The following is an 18580-nucleotide window of genomic DNA, read 5'->3' as shown; positions in this document are numbered from 1 at the left end:
AATACACTGTAGAACTGCATTTGTTCCCTCCTTTAGGCAGCAGAACAAGGGAAAGGAAGTTGGGAAAACAATTCAGCAGCCAAGTTCTAACTAGCAAAATAAATTACTTTAACCACCACTGGTGTTTTGATGGTATACAATGCACCATAACCAGTCTGGGCTAATTAAGAGCTTCCTGACAGTAAACACCATGACAGAGATATGTCCTCACATTATTCCATGATATAAATTACAATTCTTGCCAAAGATGAAATGTCAAAAGCAAATCAAAGAATAGTTATTCAAGCAAGTGCATAGTTTATCATGGAGAGGGTTGATGCCTCATTTCATTTTCACTGTATTTCACCCTTACTTTCCTTCTTTGTGTCACAGTGACTTCAAGCTTTCCCAGGCCACAGCAGTCTACAGGCCAAACTTAGTATATGAGCTTATTCCAAAAGGAAGTCCCTCATAGAAGGATTACCAACCATTTAAACAAAACAAACATACATGTGCCTAAAATTCTACTCTATTAAAATATGGACTTAACAGTTAATTAGTGATGCATCAAGAAGCACCACAGAATACTTTGTAAACATTTATATCGTTACCACATAGGAAGAATATGTTCATTTTACATCTATTGCAAAAAAGCCTTGCCACAGATCAAGGAAATACATTTCTCCTCCTACTCATTATGCTGCTTCCTAAGTCAGTTCCAAGGATTTTTACATTCCATCCCAAAAGTTTTCCCAGAAGAGTATTTTGACTAGTCAGCATCTTGTTTGAAAGCAGCATCAAGATTGGGGTTTTCAGAACATCGTGCCTGTTTAACATTGCACAACTGAATTTAAAGGTTTCCCACAACCTAAGCAAATTGTATAACTGCATGCAGCTGAACTTCATTTAGAACTAATCTAAATGACAGGCTCACTCTTCCACATGACAAACCTAAAGATGTATTTAAGGACTACCAGATGCAGATTATGACTACTGCTACCTTCAGGTTTAAGTAGTCACATGTTTCTGAACTAGTGCTCCCTCCCTCTCCCAGCTCCTTTGGAGAAGCAGCTTTAAGAGTCTCACGTGCTACGAGAACTTCAGTGCCATGTGGCAGACTTTAAATATAGTTACTACAGACACACACAAATATGCCCAGTTTAGTCAGCAATAAGCTTAACACTTATGTCACACAGGTCTCCAGATTCAAACCCAGAGCTAATCCTTTTTCCACCTGACAATGATTAAGCAATTATAAGACTTCACTTATAATCAAGTCAAAATCATCCCCTGTTTCTTTACTCCTACAAGGAAAAAGGCATGACTGATTTGCTTCTTCTAGGCTACCAACATACAAATTGGTAAGGAGCTACTCAGTTTGGGCAGTAGCAATTTGGCAACCTACTGAAGTTAAAAGGTAGATTCTTCCACAGGCAGCAACCTCCAGCAGAAGCTACAGAGAAATTTAGACCTAGTGACAAAATATTAAAAAGAAAAAAAAGAAAAACCAGTCAGTGGAGTTCAAGCTACCAAAACTCAGAAGGAGGAACATTGTCTAGACAAGACTATTTAGGCTGTGCTCAGCAGCAGAAGTCAGTCTGCCTGGACTCTGCTCCTCACAGCAAGTTATCTTGGTCATAACACAGTGCGCTGCAAGGGTAGTGATAAGGGAAAAGATAAGTGACAGGGTCAAGCTCCCCTTCTGGTGTGAGAGTGTCTTCACAGCTTTGTCAAGTTACAAAAGCATCAGAAAACCACTGTGCTACCCACAAACACTGAGCTACATGTCGTATTGTTACTGTGCCAAGCAATCCTGCCAGGAGCACATTCAGCAGACACATCGCAAGCTGGAGATAACACAGCTGAGTTCCCTCAGTGGCACTCAGCACCATCCGCTCTGCCCCTCCAGACGCACACCCAGGAGGGCCCAGTGCCCACCATCGCCCACCGCTGTGCACGGGGCACTGCTGGAGCATCACTGCCGGGGTATCCCTGCTGGGGCTGAGAACAGCCTTGTTCCCTGAGCTTCCAGACGGGCTTTACCTGAGCCTCCCGCGGTCACCGCGGGCCGCACTCCGGCCCTGCCCGCTGCCCTGTCCGCAGGGGGACCGGGGGGACCGGCAGTACCGAGTACAGGCACAGCCGAGCCCGGGGAGATCCGCACTGACCGGCTCTGCACAGCGCACACGGCCGGGCCGGGGGCTCACAGGCACTGACCGGCACAGGCACAGCCGCGCCGGGGGCTCACACAGCGGCAACCAGTCCCGCCCCGGGCAGAGGTCGAGCCGGCACCGCCCCGGCCGCCGCGGTGCCCAGGCCGGGGCCGAGCAGTTCCCGGCGCGCAGCCCGGCAGGCCGGGCCGGCTCCGCCCCAGAGCGGGTCCCGCAGCCCCGGCGGTGAGTGCGGCTCCCCCGCCCCGGCGCTCCCTCCGCCGCCTCCCCCCGCCGCTCCGCGCCTGGCAAAGCCCTACCGGGGTCCAGGGCGGGCCCGGCGCGGCCGCACGAAGCCAATGGCCGGGCGGGAGCGAGCGAGGAGCCGGGAGCGCCGCGGGGTCGCTGCCGCGGAGGCGGAGCCTGCGAGGGCTTATAGGGCCGGGCCGGGCGCTGCCCGCCATGTGACCGCGGGGCCGCAGCTGGGCCGGGTCAGCGGTGGCACCGCCATCTGCGCCGCAGCGCTCCCCTCCGCGCCTTGATCTTTGTGTTGTTTTGGGGGTTTTTTCTCCCCTCTCCCGTGCGTTTGGCACTTTGGAAAGAGCAGCGTCCCGCTCCGCCCTGGGCGCGGTGGGGGCGATGCCGCCCGCCCTCCGGGGCTCCCCGCGGGCCGCCCCCGCTGCCGCCACCGCCTGACCGGCCCGGGGACACGGGGCTGGCTGTGCTGGGTGCGCCGGGTGCGCTGGATGCAGCCGCGACCCGCGGGCACCGCTGCCATGTGTGCTGGTAGCGCCAGGCTCGGGCAATGCCCGGGCGGCTCCGGGTAGTCGGGGCGGTGCCGGGAATAGCGGCGGGCACAGCGCCGGGAGCAGCACCAGGAACTCCGCTGGACACAACACCGGGAACACCGCCGGACACATCGCCAGCATGGTGAAGGAGGAGTGCAAGGCGCTGCTGGACGCGCTCAACAAGGTGACCGCCTGCTACCGGCACATGGTGCTGACCATCGGCGGCACGTCGGACTCGCAGAACCTGCGGGAGGAGCTCAAGAAGACGCGGCAGAAAGCCCAGGAGCTGGCGGTGGCCAACAGGAATAAGCTCACCACGGTCCTGAAGGACAAAACGGTGAGTAAGGAAGATAAAGCCGAGTTCGAGAGGCTATGGGTGATTTTCTCCACGTGCCTAGAGATCCTGGAGATCGACATGAGGAGAGCCCTGGAGCTCGGCCACGAGTTCCCGCTAAACGTGCCCAAAAAGCACCTGATCCAGACGGGCATGAGCGGGGGAACCTCCGGCGTGGCCGCCAGAGCCATGAGCGTCCAGAACATGAAATACGAGGCCGAGCACAACATAGACGTGGTGGATTTGAAAGACCTCGAGAACGAAATCAACCAGGTAGGAGAGATGATGTACGAGATGGAAATGAAGGTCAATGTCCCCCAGTGGACAGTGGAGGCTAAACAAGACCCGGGGGCTGAACTAAAATCCACCATCAGCGTGGGTGCTTCTTCTATTGGTATGATCTCTGTGGAGGAAAATAAATCCTTCTGCGATATCAGCAAGGTTCTAGCTGGGATTGTTTTCTCTGCCGTGCTCATTATCGCCATTGTCCTGGCAGTGTGTGTGGTAAAACTGTCTTAGGGGTGCGAGACCCTGTCCAGTCTGCCTGGGGCGTTTCATGCCGCACCTTCCATTCAAAATGTGTCCCTTGGATGAGGTGATAATCTAAACCAAGCACTTGAAAGAACAAGGCAAAACTTGTCATCTCTCAGTATCCTAAAATGCACGATTTGATTCTTCATGCTTTTTGGAGAAAAGGGATGCAAATCAGCCTGCAGAGTAGGATGTCTTCATTTGCTGGACTTGAAACAGTTAACTGAATTATCAGGGTATTATCACTACTGGCTGTAACAGGGATTTGTCTGCTATTAATAGATCACTATTCTCAGAAGCCTGTATTTTTTTTGTTTTTCACTAGGCTCTGGTGTTTGCTGCTGGTCACTGTTTACAGTGTGGAAAGTAACAGAAACTTGGAAGTTAAGACAGATGTTCTGTCTGACCAAGTGAATAGAATACTTTTTTCCCCCCATCAAAGACACAAAATACTATTTCAGTGAAAGAAAGGGGTAAGGATGAAAACCCCAATAAAGGAATGTAACCAACCTCTGATTTTGATAAGTTAATGGCTGGGGAGGGAGGGAGAAAACAGAACAAGCAGTGTTTGGTATCAAGTACTGTTTGTTGATTTAGACTGGATTGCACAGAGCGCCGTTGCATGAATTGCCACAGCATATGTGAATGACTAATCGCTTTCCAAATCCAGGGAGAAAAAAGGGAGAGTTGCATATTTAGAAAAATACTAGCAAGTCTCGTAGTTCTCATTCACATTTACCACTGTTTTGTCTTTCCTTGCAGAAAGGCTGATTCTTGCCACTTGTTCAAATTTTCCCTTCTGTAGGAGCAGTTTGCACTTTACAATTAACTGTGAAAACAGGAGCAATGAATGTACCCACAGCAGATGCTGTAACATTAAAAAATAGATCTTAGCAAACAAAACTGTTGAGTTAAATCACACCTTTCCAACGGGATCCCCTCTCCCGTTGACAGGCAGGGACTGATGCTTGTATGGGTACAGGCACATTTCTGCAAGCTCCCAGATTCTTTGCAGAAATCCAGACAAAGCTAAAACTGTCTCAGTTTCATATCTCATTCATGTCTGATTAATCATCTGGGAAACAGGAACCCTGTGGAATTGGTCCCATTTGATACACTGCAATTTTGGGAGGTAAATGCAGCAACAGCATAAAACTATGCAGCACTTCCCTGTAAAATTGTCAGCATTTACATGTTGAACTGGGGGGACAGACAATAACTGCAGAGAAACTTTATAATGTTTTGTAGAATGACCTATGTGTTATGGTATTTATTAGGTGACCTACAGAAGTATCTTCTATTACTGTGAACACATTCCCTTCGGGAATGCTTGGTACATGCACTGCAGTGTCACAGGTGCAGGAGGCACAGCCAAATACAAAGACCCCATAGTATTGGGGTTCAATAAATCATTCTTCTTCATTGCTTATTATGGACACATTATAAAAAGTAATAATCAGACATGTTTGGTGAAGTTACTAGACAACAATCTTCATGCTTGTAAACTAAGATTGGAACACTCATACAAACACCTAATATTTTTGGGTTAAGAACTAAACATACTTAGAAGAACTGCCGAAAACAGTTTATTCTTTAAAACTTAAGAGAACTGGATTTGGGGGAAAAATGTGTATTTGAATCTGGTCCCTTGTAGGTGAGAAGAAAATAGTAAGCAGAGGGCTGAATTAAAAGCTATAGGCTATCCTTATGTTGAAGGATAATATGAGTCTGCACATTGATCCATTCTAACTCCATTCTTTGGGGAATTCACCGTGTTAACATTCCACATCCCTTTCTGTTAACGTTTCACTCATTCCATAGGGTATGTTTTATATGTAGTTAATCCATGTTTGCAGAGATCCCCAACATCTTGCTAACAAAGTCAAGCCTGTATTTATGGGTGCTACAGTTCCAGCCTGCTGACTTGAGACAAGGCATAATTCCTGTCTGTTCATTTAAATGAGACAATCTCCTTCACAATCACATTGAGGAAACATATTTAAGGAAAATACAGCAAAAGATACAGGAGAATGTACAGATTTGGAATGCCACCGCTAGTCACTAAGGATCTGCAGGTATTTTCACTCTGTGCACTCTCCTTTTACGTAGTTCACAGGAAGGTGGATAAGCAGCTGGACTCTTTTCTGTGCTGCTTGAAAACTCCATGTACCTTGTGAAATCAGATCATTTAACCACATGTTCTCAAAGCCCAAGTAATTCAAGTCTGGTTTCTGGTGGATAAATAAATGGTAACATTGACAGCATTCATTATCTGGTATCTCGGTATCTTCTACACACTTAACCACAGACAAACAGATAAACAGTTGTGTAGAAGAATTTTTAAGAGTAGGTAATGTCATCTTCTAAAGCAAGCCTCAGTGAGTTGATAAATTGGAAGTTTTCAGTCCATTGCATTTTTTAAATTTAGACTTTTTGCTACAGGACTCGAATTCATGTAAGTGGCCTATAAATACATGTCTTGCTTTATCATGAACATGCACACAATTAGTATTTAAAGGATGGGCCATGGCAAAGGAATTTTCAAATCCTAAGACTAAGCTAGCTGCAAATTTATTCATCATTAGTTTGTTCCTAAAAATCTGTATCATACTTAGGCTATCTGAATAGAATTCTAACAGAGGATTGGCACTGTCTACATTGATAATGTTCCTGCCATTCATCTCCTACACTTGATACAAATGTTCATTCCCTGTGACAGAGTTCTGGCACAACAGTGCACAAAACCCCAAAACAAATGAAACCACGGTTGCCCAAAAGTACTGAGGCTTCTTTTAAATTAAGAAATAGAGATGTAGACTTGCAGTCTTCATTTTTTCCTCCTATTGGAATGCAACTGGAAGGAGACTGGAAATGCTATTTTGTATAAAATGGGAATTCACTCTGAATAGCATGATGAAAAAGAACATACTCATGCTGATCAGTGAGGGAGAATGTAATTGTGTACAAAACAAGATGGTTATTGCTTAATTTCAGTGTTGATCTACTTCAGTACTTTTTTCAGAGGATACACACACTAAATTTGCTGTATACTGAAATCACTCCTGACTTGAATTACACTGGTTTTGCCTGTGCATGAGTGGTATTTTCTACACTTTGAATAATGCAAACCTGTTACTGTCACTGTTTATTTAAAAATAAAGTACCTCCTTAAAACTTCCTGGTTGGCTTGCAGCAGTAATTCAAACCAAACGAAACCCGCTGGAGCAGGTCCAGAAGACCAGAGGGATGGAGCACCTCTGCTCTGAGGAAAGGCTGAGAGAACTGGGATTGTTCAGCCTGGAAAAGGAGCCAGGGTGGCCTAATTGCATCCTTCCAGTACCTGCAGGGAGCCTGCAAGGATGATGGAGACTATTGAGAAGAGCGTGGAGTAACATGACAAGGGGGAATGGCTTCATACTGACAGAGAGTGGGGTTAGATGCGATATTAGGAAAAAAATCCTTTGCTGTGAGGGTGGGCAGGCCCTGGCACAGGGTGCCCAGAGAAGCTGTGGCTGCCCCATCCCTGGAAGTGTCCAAGGCCAGGTTGGACAGGGCTTGGAGCAACCTGGGCTGGTGGAAGGTGTCCCTGCCCATGGCAAGGGGGTGGGATGAGACAAGCTTTAAGGTTCCTTCCAACCCAAACCATTCTGTGATTCTATGAAAACCTGGAATATTAGCACAGCTTGTCAGTAAGCTCTTTGCAACTAAAGTTCCTATTTCAGCCAGTGTAATAAAATAGTACTAAACCCTCTCATTACAGTTTTCTTAACATAAACACATCCTTCTCAAGCTTCCAAAGTTGAATATCGTGTTGTAGCTTAATTTATACTGCAAGGGAATCAGCAATCTGAACAGTCAGGAAACCTCTGCCTTAGAAAACAGCTACAACAGCATTCAGGCTAACATGACACTGTGCCTTCAGCACTGCTTGTTCAGTGCTCAGCACAAAACCACTGGCTTGGACAATTGAAAACAGGGGAGGTATGAGGCTAGATCAATGGATTAAATTCTCTTTGTGTTAGGATCCAAATTGTCCCTTTCAGCCAGCAAAGCTGGCATTTACTTTAGCAACAGATACACACAACCCAAGGAGTGTGAAATTTGGTCCTGAAGTAGTAACAATGAGCAACAGTTGTATCAGACTATCAGAACTGAGTCTGTTAAATGCAAACAATTGTAGTTTAATTCCAGAATTTCCAGTCTATCACCATAAAAACTCTACACTGTTTTTCAGTTTACTAACCAAAGGAAGACAGAACCATAATTAAAAGTGATTCACCTTATGTGGCAAACAATGTAACATCAAACTTAAGCACTATGAATATAAAATAGTTTCAAAATTCTTCTAGTAAATATGACTTTTTTATACTAATGCAATTAATTAAAACTGGACAAAATTACTAATGTAATTATCTTTTGAATTAAAAATTGAACACTTGCTCATTGTTTGTAGTCTGAGAGGACTGGTTATGGGCTTGCTTTTCCTTCTCTTGGAAGGTTTGTGTTGTTTATGTACACCTCCCCAAAATACCTTCTATTTAAGTGCTAATGGAACTCCTAGTCAACATATTTACCCTTCACAGATTTTCATTATGTAAAAGTCATCCAGTAAGACCAGTGGATTACAGATCTCTAAGTGCTTTCTCCCAATACGATTATATAAGTCTTTTAATGCAGGAAGAGATTGGGACAAAATAGTAGTCTACACGTGAGCAGCATTTGCTATGGTAAATGTACAATAAAAGTGGGATTAGGAAAAAATGTCTTTCACATAAAATGATCTGCATGTGTTTAGGAAAGGACAGAAAAAGGAAGGAGATGGATGTATGTAGTCTTCATCTTATGTTAGCAAAGTTTGCTTTTTGTTAAACACAACAGCATGCCAATGTTAAACTACAGCTTCTTTGTCAAAATTCTTACGTCCAGTGGGACAAAGAATATAAAATATCCCTGAGTGGAACTGACCAACCATTCTTTGATTAACTCAGTGCAGAATAAGAGTAAAAATATTTTGATTTACTACACATCGATACCCCTTTTACAAAAGACAATCCTTTTCTCTGTTTCACACTACGAGGGACTTTTTTTCTGGAAAAAGGTGGTCCCACAAGGCTGGATTCCATCATCCATCCTGACAGCCTGCTGCTGGAATGCAGCTTTATCAGCTACCACTGATGAAACCCGTGGAAAGGTGGAAAGTCACATGGCATTTAAGCAGCATCAGTGGATCACAGCCAGCCAAGCCTGAGCATCTCATGGTGGAAGCCACAAATCCAGTCCCAGCATCTCTTGACACTGTCACCCACAGAGGCCAGGCAGCAAATGCAGCTACACTGACTGCTCAGGTCCAGTAATTTGTCATAATATCTACTGTGGTTCTACCAAACTGACAGAAATTGACGTTTTGAGCCTCCACAGAGTCAGGTGGGGTTTTTGTTTTGTTTTCTTTGATTGAATTGTATGTTTTGTTTTATTGAAGCTGTATTGCAACATACACATAATAATAACAACATCTTTACCAAATCAAACAAACTAACAAATCCTCTCAAAGCCAGTTCTAATTCAACTGCATGGAAATGGAGATCACAATCATAATATATATATGGTCTGTCATTTTGACCATTTTCCCACTGTGCATTGAATTACCACTGCAGTCCATGATCAGTCAGGTCGGTCTCTTGCACACAAATGTTCAAAGAACATACACAGTTGAACTCACTGATGTGTCACAGCACTAAGGAACTACATAACCCAAAACATGGCTTTAAAAATCATGGGGTTTTTGTAGGAATAGTAAAGAACTTACAGTCATCTAGAACTGTCTTGAAGAAAAAAAAATTGAAATGCAATTCCTTTGTATTATCCAGAAGAATCTGTACATAAATAGCATAAACCTTGGGGGGAAACACAAGGAAGGGGGAAACGAGAAAAGACAAAAGAAAATATTTAACTATTTATACTGTATAAAATGACTGAGAACTACCAGAGACACGAAACATGATATCCCCTTAGCAACCTAAGCTAATATGCCAATTGCAGGTGAAACTTGAGATATAAACACATATTTGAATTCTGGGTCCTAGAGGGGCAGCTCCAAATCATTCCTCATAAGCCATCACTGCTCAGTCTGGTGAGAAATGATACGTGTGAAACTATTCATGTAATTAAAAGCTGCAGAATTAGAACCATTATTTCCGTTTCCATAAGACACATAATCCGTTACGTGTCTGTTGGAAGTAGAACATTTCCAGTATCTGTAACCTAGTTTTCTCATCTGCTTTATTTGTTGGAATATCATTTTGTATGAAGGTAGCTATATTTTTTATTTTCTTTTTTCAATCTATATAATGGTGGTACAGTCATAAACCTGCATTTCCTAGATTTGACATTTATTCACAATTTGGACAGAAGTAACTGGAGTGGGAAGAGTGTCTGCCTTAACTTACCCTTGGCTGTCTTTAGTCCCAAAGGACTGCTTGAGATGCTGAGCAGCCCTGAACAATGCTGTGAGCACAGCACTGCAGCTCTTCTGACAGCCCTGCTGGTCTCTCTGTGTCTGTGTCTGCAAACAGCAGCCACACATTCCATCTCCACACCCTGCAAGGATGCCCATAAAATCACACCCGCTGGATTTAACACCAGTGAACACCAATGAAACCGGAGGGATGGGCCACCAAGTGGATCAGAGGGATGCAGCACCTCTCCTGCATGGAAAGGCTGAGAGAATTGGGGTTGATCAGCCAGGAGAAGAGAAGTTTTGGGGTGACTTAATTCCTGTACCTGAAGGGACTCTGCAAGAAAGATGGAGAGAGAGACTATTTACAAAGGCCTGGAGTGACAGGACAAGAGGGAAATGGCTTTAAACTGACAGAGAGTAGGGTTAGATGGGATATTAGGAAAAAGTTCTTCCCTGTGAGGGTGGACAGGCCCTGGCACAGGGTGCCCAGAGAAGGTGTGGCTGCCCCATCCCTGGAAGTGTCCAAGGCCAGGTTGGACAGGGCTTGGAGCAACCTGGGACAGTGGAAGGTGTCCCTGCCCATGGCAGAGGTTGGAACGGGATGCGCTTTAAGGTCCCTTCCAACCCAACCCATTCTATGACTCTGTAACTTGTTTGCCTGCATTTTCCCGCTTTACATACTAGAATTTGTGAGACTTTAGACTGGCCTAGATAAAAAAACCCCAAAACATTCCACTTAGAAACTTAAGATAAGAATATAATCATTGCTATTCTTTAGTATCAGATTTTCCTAGATCTGTTCCAGGGCTATCAGACATTGCATTTTTGCCATAGTAAGACAGTTTTGTGTATGTTCTGGTATTACAGATGATTTGAAAGTGACACTGTTCATTATTGGTACATGAGTACTTTCTTCTTAAAATGCCTTTATGCTGAAATGATCTGACATAATGCACCCTAAATCTTTTTGATCAGCCATCAAGCTCATTGGACATTAAATCTTGAAAAACCTCAGTAGTTTATTAATATTTCTCTAGGAAAGCAGCTTTTAGACAAAGCACATCCCTAACAAGATGTGCATAGTAAAACAGTTAACTACACTAAAAGTGCAAAAGGCAAGTAAATATGAGGAGAACATCATGATTTGAGGTTCAAAATGCCTTCTAATAGGAAACAGGCACCTTTGTGGGCCTTGTGCTTCCATTGCTAAGATGGTAATCACAGATGAGCAATAAGGATTAAGTTAATATGAAAAAGGGAGACACAAGTTAGAAGATGTCATTGGGTTTGCTTGTATATTCAGTGATGAGCAAGGAAAGGAGAGGGAGGGAGGGCAGGCTTATATATTGTCTGGCCATATGTTTTAGCAACATCAGCAGCCTGGCAGCAGGGTGAACTTATGGCCCAGCTGTGTCTGGGTACACCTCAAGTTCAATTTTGGATTTGCCAGTTGATATATTCCAGCATCCCACTGGATCAGTTGCTTCTGAACATCCTTTCAGTTCTGGTGAAACACATCTCACAGGCACCAAGTATATCTCACAGACAAAATCAAAAGGAGAAGTTGTCAGAATCAGGTACAGCTATGTGGGCATTTGCCAAACACAACCTGGCAAGAGAAGGACTGTGGATAGGAGGAGGATTCTCCATGTTACATGCAAACACCATTCTTATATTTCTCAACCTATGTCATCAGCTTTCTTCTGCTTAAACTCCTTACAAATTACAAGAAAAAATATAGAGGAATCAAAATGAAATGTTAAATTAACAAAATAAATGTTTCCTAAAGGTTTAAAGGACTTTTTCCTGGTTTTGTTATCTTGCCTGAATATTTAGGGTTTTTTTAGGTAACAAGGCACTTAAAAACCTCAGAACAGAAAAGCCCTGTATAATCATTAACTAACACTCTACATACTCCTCCCCTTTTAAGTCTAGTACAACAAATGCAAACAACTTAGCGCATGCCACGTTTAATTACAGACCTAAAATGACTTTTGTTACCCGCATGGCTTGCTATGGAATTGAGATAAGGAGATTTCTGCGAGGCCAGCTGGCGGGTCAGCAGCAGTATTACCATTACAAATCCGAGTCCTTGGTTCCTGACCCGGGGCTGACACTGCACCCCTTCAGCTGCACTCGGGAAGACTTTGGGAAGCTCCTCGGCACTCACACCTTGTCGCGCTGTCAATACACGTAGTGCTATGAGGAAGCGCCAGGTACCCCGAGCCAGTTTCCCGAGCGAACCGAAAGCAACTCGCTCCTCTCTGCCGCTCCTGCCTTAAACCCTGCGCATTAAGCTGCTGCCCCCTGGAGAGCACTCTGGACTCTGAATCCCAAGGACCTGAGTTCGAGTCTCAGTGGGACCATCCCCTGGCAGTTCAATCCCTCCCTGCCATCCGATCCCGTCAGATCTCGGATGCTCAGTAGCGTCAGCCCCGGTTAGTATCGGGTGCTGTGACAGTCCCGAGGACTTCCCTGTCACTGTCCAAGCTCGCTCGGCCGTGGCAAATGTACCCTTAGGACTTAAACGGTGGGGGCAGTTCTGCGCCCGCTGTGCTTCACCTAAAAAATCCTTCCCTCACAGGCTGGAAGGGCACACCAGCCCTTCCCAAATCTTCGTTCGTGAAGTCTGGCCATATATACATGCCCTCTGAGGACACAACGCTACTCACCGGCTCGGGGCTGATGGGGGCTGAGGCATCAGCGCCGCGGACCCGCCTCCTGCATCCCTCCCGCCCCCGGCGCGGTCCCGCCCCTGCAGCGGCTGCAGCGGCTCCTCCGGGGGCGCAGGCGGTCGTGCGGGGCGGTGCGGGAGGTCCGGGCGGTGCAGCCAGGGCGGTGCGGGGCGGTCCAGGAGGACGGGGTGGCGCCGCCGGGCGCGATGAACCCGCGGCTGCGGCACTGGCGGGAGGCGGCCACGCTGCTGCTGGCGGCGGGCGCTCCGGGGCGGCCGCCGCGCTCCCCGCTCGGCCCCTTCGACTACGAGCTGCTGCTGCTGCAGCGGAGCGCCCGCAGCGGGTTCATGCCCGGCGCACACGTGTTCCCGGGCGGGCTGCTGGAGCCGGCGGATTGCTCGGCCGAGTGGCTGGCGGTGCTGCCCGCCCTGCCGCGCTGCGCGCTGGGGGCCGTGAAGCCGCCGCCGCCCGGCAGCAGCCGCGCCCCGCTGTTCGCCACCAACCGGGAGCGCCTGGGCTCGCCGCTGCCGGGGGAAGTCGCCTTCCGCATCTGCGCGCTCCGGGAGACCTTCGAGGAGGCGGGGATCCTGCTGCTGGTGCCGGGCCGCGGGCCGGCCCCGCCGCTGCCAGCCGAGCGCCTCCCGCCCGCCGCGGAGCTCGGCGAGTGGCGGCGCCGGGTGCGGGCGGACCCGTCCTGCTTCCTGCAGATGTGCCGCCGGCTGGGATGCGCCCCCAACATCTGGGCGCTGCACGAGTGGAGCAACTGGCTGACCCCCGTGGGCAGCGCCGGGCCCGGCGGCCGCCGCTACGACACGGCGTTCTACCTGTGCTGCCTGGAGCAGCGGCCGCCACACGCCTCGCAGGACGACCAGGAGGTGACGGCCGTGCGGGTAAGAGGGTACCCCCGCTGCGGGGATGGGGATGCAGGGGATGCTGCGCGTTCCCATGGGAACGGGCACTGCCGCCCCCGGAATCACAGAACAGTTAGGCTGGAAGAGATTGAAGCCGGAAAACCTCGGAATAAAAGGAACTGCTAAGAGACTTTTTATTCTTTTAGCAGCAAAGGTATTTATTAACAACGTTGGAGGCAAGCCAGTTCATACTGGGTAAACCTTCCCTGGCCTGTTTGTGTAAAATAAGGCATTTATACAGTTTTGGGTTCATGGTTACACCTTCAGATTTCTATATTAATGATTAGGCAAAATCCTGAGCGGAGCTTTCCTTTTGGCTTGAAATTTGGATAGTGGTCTCCTGACTTCATCCCTCAGGTGGTCATGAAGCATCTTCATCCCTGTCAAACTTCTGCCTTTTATTTGTTCAATGACATGACCTGTCAAACTTGTAAAATCTTGCCTTTAACTCTACAATAACTTGGCTCTGGGCTTTCATACCTATTTTAAAGGTCTCAGTTTGCTTAATTTATGGCCTAGGAGTCTATTATGTTTGGTTCAATGAGTATAACAAAACTACCTTGGTAAGACAGACAGAACATGCCTTGAATAATTTGGGCCATTTTCTTCTCTTATGAGAACTAGGCACCTAACTCAGTTAACTCTTTTAGGCCTTGCTCTGCCTTCAAGATCTCTGAAGTCATTGAGTCCAACCTTTGACCAACATCCAGTCTTCTTAAACACCTTCCATGGACTCCACCACTCCCTGGGCAGCCCCATTTCAATGTTTAGTCACCCTTTCTGTGGTGAAATCCTTTCTAATGCCCAACCTAAACATCCTCTAGCTCAGCTTAAAACTCTTGTCCTATTGCTGGTTATGTGAGAGCAGAACCCGACCCTCCCCAGCTCCAACCTCCTGGCAGGGAGTTGCAGAGACTGAGATGGTCCCCCTGAGCCTCCTTTTCTCCAGCCTGAGGCCCCCCAGCTCACTCAGCTGCTCCTCATCAGACTTAGAATCATAGAATTGATTGGGTTGGAAAAGACCTCTGAGATCATCACATCCAACCCTTGATCCAACTCCAGTCCCTTTACTAGATCATGGCACTCAGTGCCACGGCCAATCTCAGTTTAAAAACCTCCAGGGATGGGGAATCCACCAATTCTGTGGGCAGCCCATTCCAGTGCCTAATTACTCTCTCTGGAAAGAATTTCTTTCTGATATCCAACCTAAACCTCCCCTGGCAGAGCTTTTGCCCGTGTCCTCTTGTCCTACTGTTGGTTGCCTGTGAGAAGAGACCAACCCCCACCTGGCTACAACCTCCTTTCATTTGTTACAATTTTGTTTACAACAGCATAAATCTACTGCAAATCCTTATTCACACATTTATGTTATCAAATTCACTATGTGAGATGAAGTCAAGATCACCAATAGTTTAAACATGAAGAATAAGCATGAGTAGGGTGTTCATGCTCTGAAAACAATGCATCTAAGAAGCGGATTTTTTGAGGTACTTTTAATTCTCAAAGCATCAGGAGCAGCCTCTGGTGATGCTGAATTTCGTGTTTTCTGTTGGTTTCAGTAGACTTTTAGTCAGACCCCTAAAACAAATGTCAGTTTCTAAACTTGGAATGTCTATTTGTAAATAAAAACTTATTTTATTGAAAAAAGAAGTAACTTTTATAGATTGCTTATGTTTTTTAACTTCTAAAATGTCTTTGTTGTTATTTTGGTATACATGGGGTTTATTGTGTTCAGAAGATGTAGCCCTTCTGTAAAGACTTCCTTGCTAATGATTTTTTCAGATTACTCAGACTTTCTATCTGCTGGTGAAACTTATTTCAAGGCTTGTTTTTATCTTACAGTGGTCATCACCTCCAGAAGCCATTGAATGTTTTAAGTCTCAAGAAATCTGGTTTCCTCCACCACAGTTCTATGAATTTTGTAGGCTGTGCAACTTCTCTTCCCTCAGCCAGTTACAGCAGTTCAGCTCTGAGCGAGCTCTGGAGGGCTGTGAGCGCTGGATGCCAGTGCTGCTGACAGCTTCTGATGGCTACATCCAACTGCTGCCAGGTAAGGGAATACCTGGAGGCATCTCCCAGGCAGTCAGCCAGTAGGACAAGGGGGCACAGGCTCAAGCTTTGCCAGGGGAAATTTAAGTTGGAGATCAGAAAAAAATTCTTTGCAGAGAGAGTGCTCAGGCATTGAAATGGGCTGCCCAAAAAGGTGGTGGATTCCCCATCCCTGGAGGTTTTTAAAGTGAGATTGGACGTGGCACTGAGTGCCATGATCTGATAAAGGGACTGGAGTTGGACCAAGGGTTGGACTTGATGATCTCAGAGGTCTTTTCCAACCCAATCGATTCTATGATTTCAAGCCACATGACATAAACCATCTATAACTGTAAGGAAAATACTCTTTACATTGAGTTACTGCATGGTGTTTGTACCACTTGGCTCCTTGTTTGCTGCAATTGTGACAGTGGCTGCTGTCAGAGACAAGCCAGGGATCACAGACAGCACAGTATTTTTTGCTTACTCATAATGTCACTGTCTCAGAATCACAGAATCAGAGACTATTCTGAGTTGGAAGGGACCCACCAGGATCATCGAGTCCAACTCTTAAGTCAATGGCCCACATAGGGGATTGAACCCATGACCTTGGCATTATTACAACCAAGTTTTAACCAACTGAGCTAATCTCAGGGTCTCACTGTTATCATAATATGTTTGAAGAAATTCTAGCATTGCAGCTTTTTTTAATCTGAAGGATTTATTGGAACTCCTCCTGTTCAGTCCTTTTCAGTGGGAATACTTATTTACTGTCCATTTGTCTTTGCAAGGACAAGGGACTTGAGCACAGCTGCACTGTCAGTTCTCACAATGCAGTGACAGGGCCACTGGAGTAAAGCCATACACTGTCACCTTCTCCTGCCCTTTCTCCAGCTTAAGTCTCTCTCATTTCATAATCATGTACAGGCAGCATTAAGAAAACCTGCATGTAGTATTTTTTTCTGCTTTTGCAGCTTGCTTTTAAATTAGGCTTTCTCTTGTCACAGTTGACTTCCAGGATTTCTGTATTTGGGATATATTAGGAGCTTTGCACAAGAGTGGCTTGCCTTGATATGGCAAAGCATTGTTTTCTTCAACAAAACAAGTTTCTGTTCTTAGCCCTATCTTTGTACACTTGAAAAAGTGTTTGTCCTGTTCTCCACCTATTATATAAACTCCTATCTCCCCAGGCTGCAATTACAGCATATTAATACTATCAGGAGCTCTGGAAAATTTAAGTCAACACCTCAAATGTGCACTGCAGTTTCACTGACAGATACTTAAGAAATTTATGGCTCTGTTTTTAAATCTGAAGATGTTTAGAGACAATTTACTTTTGCATTGCCCAATACATTTCCAGTGAGTTTCATGTCCCGATAAATATTAAAAAATTGGCACTGTCACAATGAAAGGGCTGAAAAATAAGGTTGACAGTCTATAACTAAAACTTCTTTTCCACTCCCAGGAGATGAGTTATATCCAGAAGATCCAGATTATACAGGAGAAAAAAAGATAATTATGTCAACAGATAAGAAGGCTGAAGATCTCATGAAAGAGGGTAGTACATTTCACAGGATAGTAATAAAAAACATCCACAATGTTGCTGTCTATGCTAATATTCAAGCAAAATACAAGCATATGAATCCACTGATGATAAACTGTAACAGTTCAGATTACAACAGCAAATTATAAAATGTGTTTGGTTTAGATCTAGAATATTTTTAATTACCTACTTATTCACTGTGGGTTTGGTGCTTTCTAACTGTTGCCAAATAGTCAGGAAAATATTCCTCTGTCCTGCCAAAGCATTTTGTCTGTGTGTGTTGTCTGATTTATATGTACCTAATTCTTTGAGTCTTTGAAGCACAACAGTTGTGCCACTGTTGGGTCACAAAGGTCCCTCTGTCACTGAAAATTGAAGTATATATTCTGTGTAGTAAAGCATGTTTTGAGTTGAAGAATTCTTTTATTTACTATGCTTCCCAAAGTTACCCATTGAGATAATTGTAATGAATGGAATTGAATAGAAATGAATGAAATCTCCCATTTCATATTTGTTGGCATCTCCCAGTCTTTTCTCTCTTTCATTTTTGGGAAAAACAGTGTATGTGTATATATATAGATTTATTAGCTAAAATACAATTTTAAAAATAATATTATAAAGTTCATTTTTATATTTTATATATCCAAATTCTTTTTACTAATAGTAACTTTCAAAACTTTATAATTGTCAAAGGTAGAGATAATTTAAGGAAAGTCATCTATCAGATCAAGTGCATTCTTTTTATCATTATATTTTTCAAGTTGCTAGCAATTTAAAAAATAGAAAAATATAGTTTTTTAGCCCCAAAAGATACCCCAAACTTAAGGGAATAATGTTCCTGCTTGGAAACACCCAATTTCATATTTCAGCATCCCACATTTTGTTTTTCAACTACTTTAGTAAGTATATCTGAGATTTAAGTACTTCAGAGGAAAGATTGCTTATTTTTTTGGTTTGGATTTTTGTTTGGTTGGTATCTTTTTTGTGCAATAAGTGAAGTGCAATAATGGAACAGTGATGTAAATTCTTTATCTGGAAGAAGAATGATGATTTGAGATTATCCAATAAAGTTGTTCAGAAAGCTTTGTTACAGCTTTTGTTCTGTGCTTCCATTAAAACCTGCAACATTTTCATTTAAAATGGTTTGTAGCATTCATTTGGATTAGAAAAAAAAAAGTGTTTTT

The 18580-nt window shown here is 45.0% G+C and overlaps 3 protein-coding genes across 5 annotated transcripts in view; 2 read left to right on the top strand and 1 right to left on the bottom strand.

Annotated features, from left to right (window-relative positions):
* Positions 1-13440, bottom strand: part of ANKRD27 (ankyrin repeat domain 27) — a 57880-nt gene extending 44440 nt beyond the window's left edge. The window contains exon 1 of one of the 3 annotated variants that reach the window (XM_071567842.1): positions 12912-13440. The gene's annotated coding sequence lies outside the window, so the exon portion shown is untranslated. Of the gene's footprint in view, positions 1-2022; positions 2155-2449; positions 2554-12911 lie in introns of those variants that run through there. The other 2 variants (XM_071567847.1, XM_071567846.1) reach the window with 2 other exon arrangements.
* Positions 2308-6953, top strand: RGS9BP (regulator of G protein signaling 9 binding protein). The gene has a single exon (XM_071567849.1). The coding sequence runs from the start codon at positions 3057-3059 to the stop codon at positions 3768-3770; it is 714 nt and encodes a 237-aa protein (XP_071423950.1). The 5' UTR covers positions 2308-3056; the 3' UTR covers positions 3771-6953.
* On the top strand, positions 12999-18482 carry NUDT19 (nudix hydrolase 19). Its single transcript, XM_071567848.1, has 3 exons — positions 12999-13804; positions 15668-15875; positions 17319-18482. Exons 1-3 carry the CDS (start codon positions 13121-13123, stop codon positions 17543-17545), a joined length of 1119 nt encoding a protein of 372 aa, XP_071423949.1. The 5' UTR covers positions 12999-13120; the 3' UTR covers positions 17546-18482.
* Positions 18483-18580: the final 98 nt, after the last annotated feature.

This window comes from Pithys albifrons, chromosome 12 (assembly GCF_047495875.1).
Source record: "Pithys albifrons albifrons isolate INPA30051 chromosome 12, PitAlb_v1, whole genome shotgun sequence".
Classification (NCBI taxonomy): Eukaryota; Metazoa; Chordata; class Aves; order Passeriformes; family Thamnophilidae; genus Pithys; species Pithys albifrons.
The sequence above is the reverse complement of the archived record's forward strand: the minus strand, read 5'-3'. Positions and strand labels throughout refer to the sequence as shown.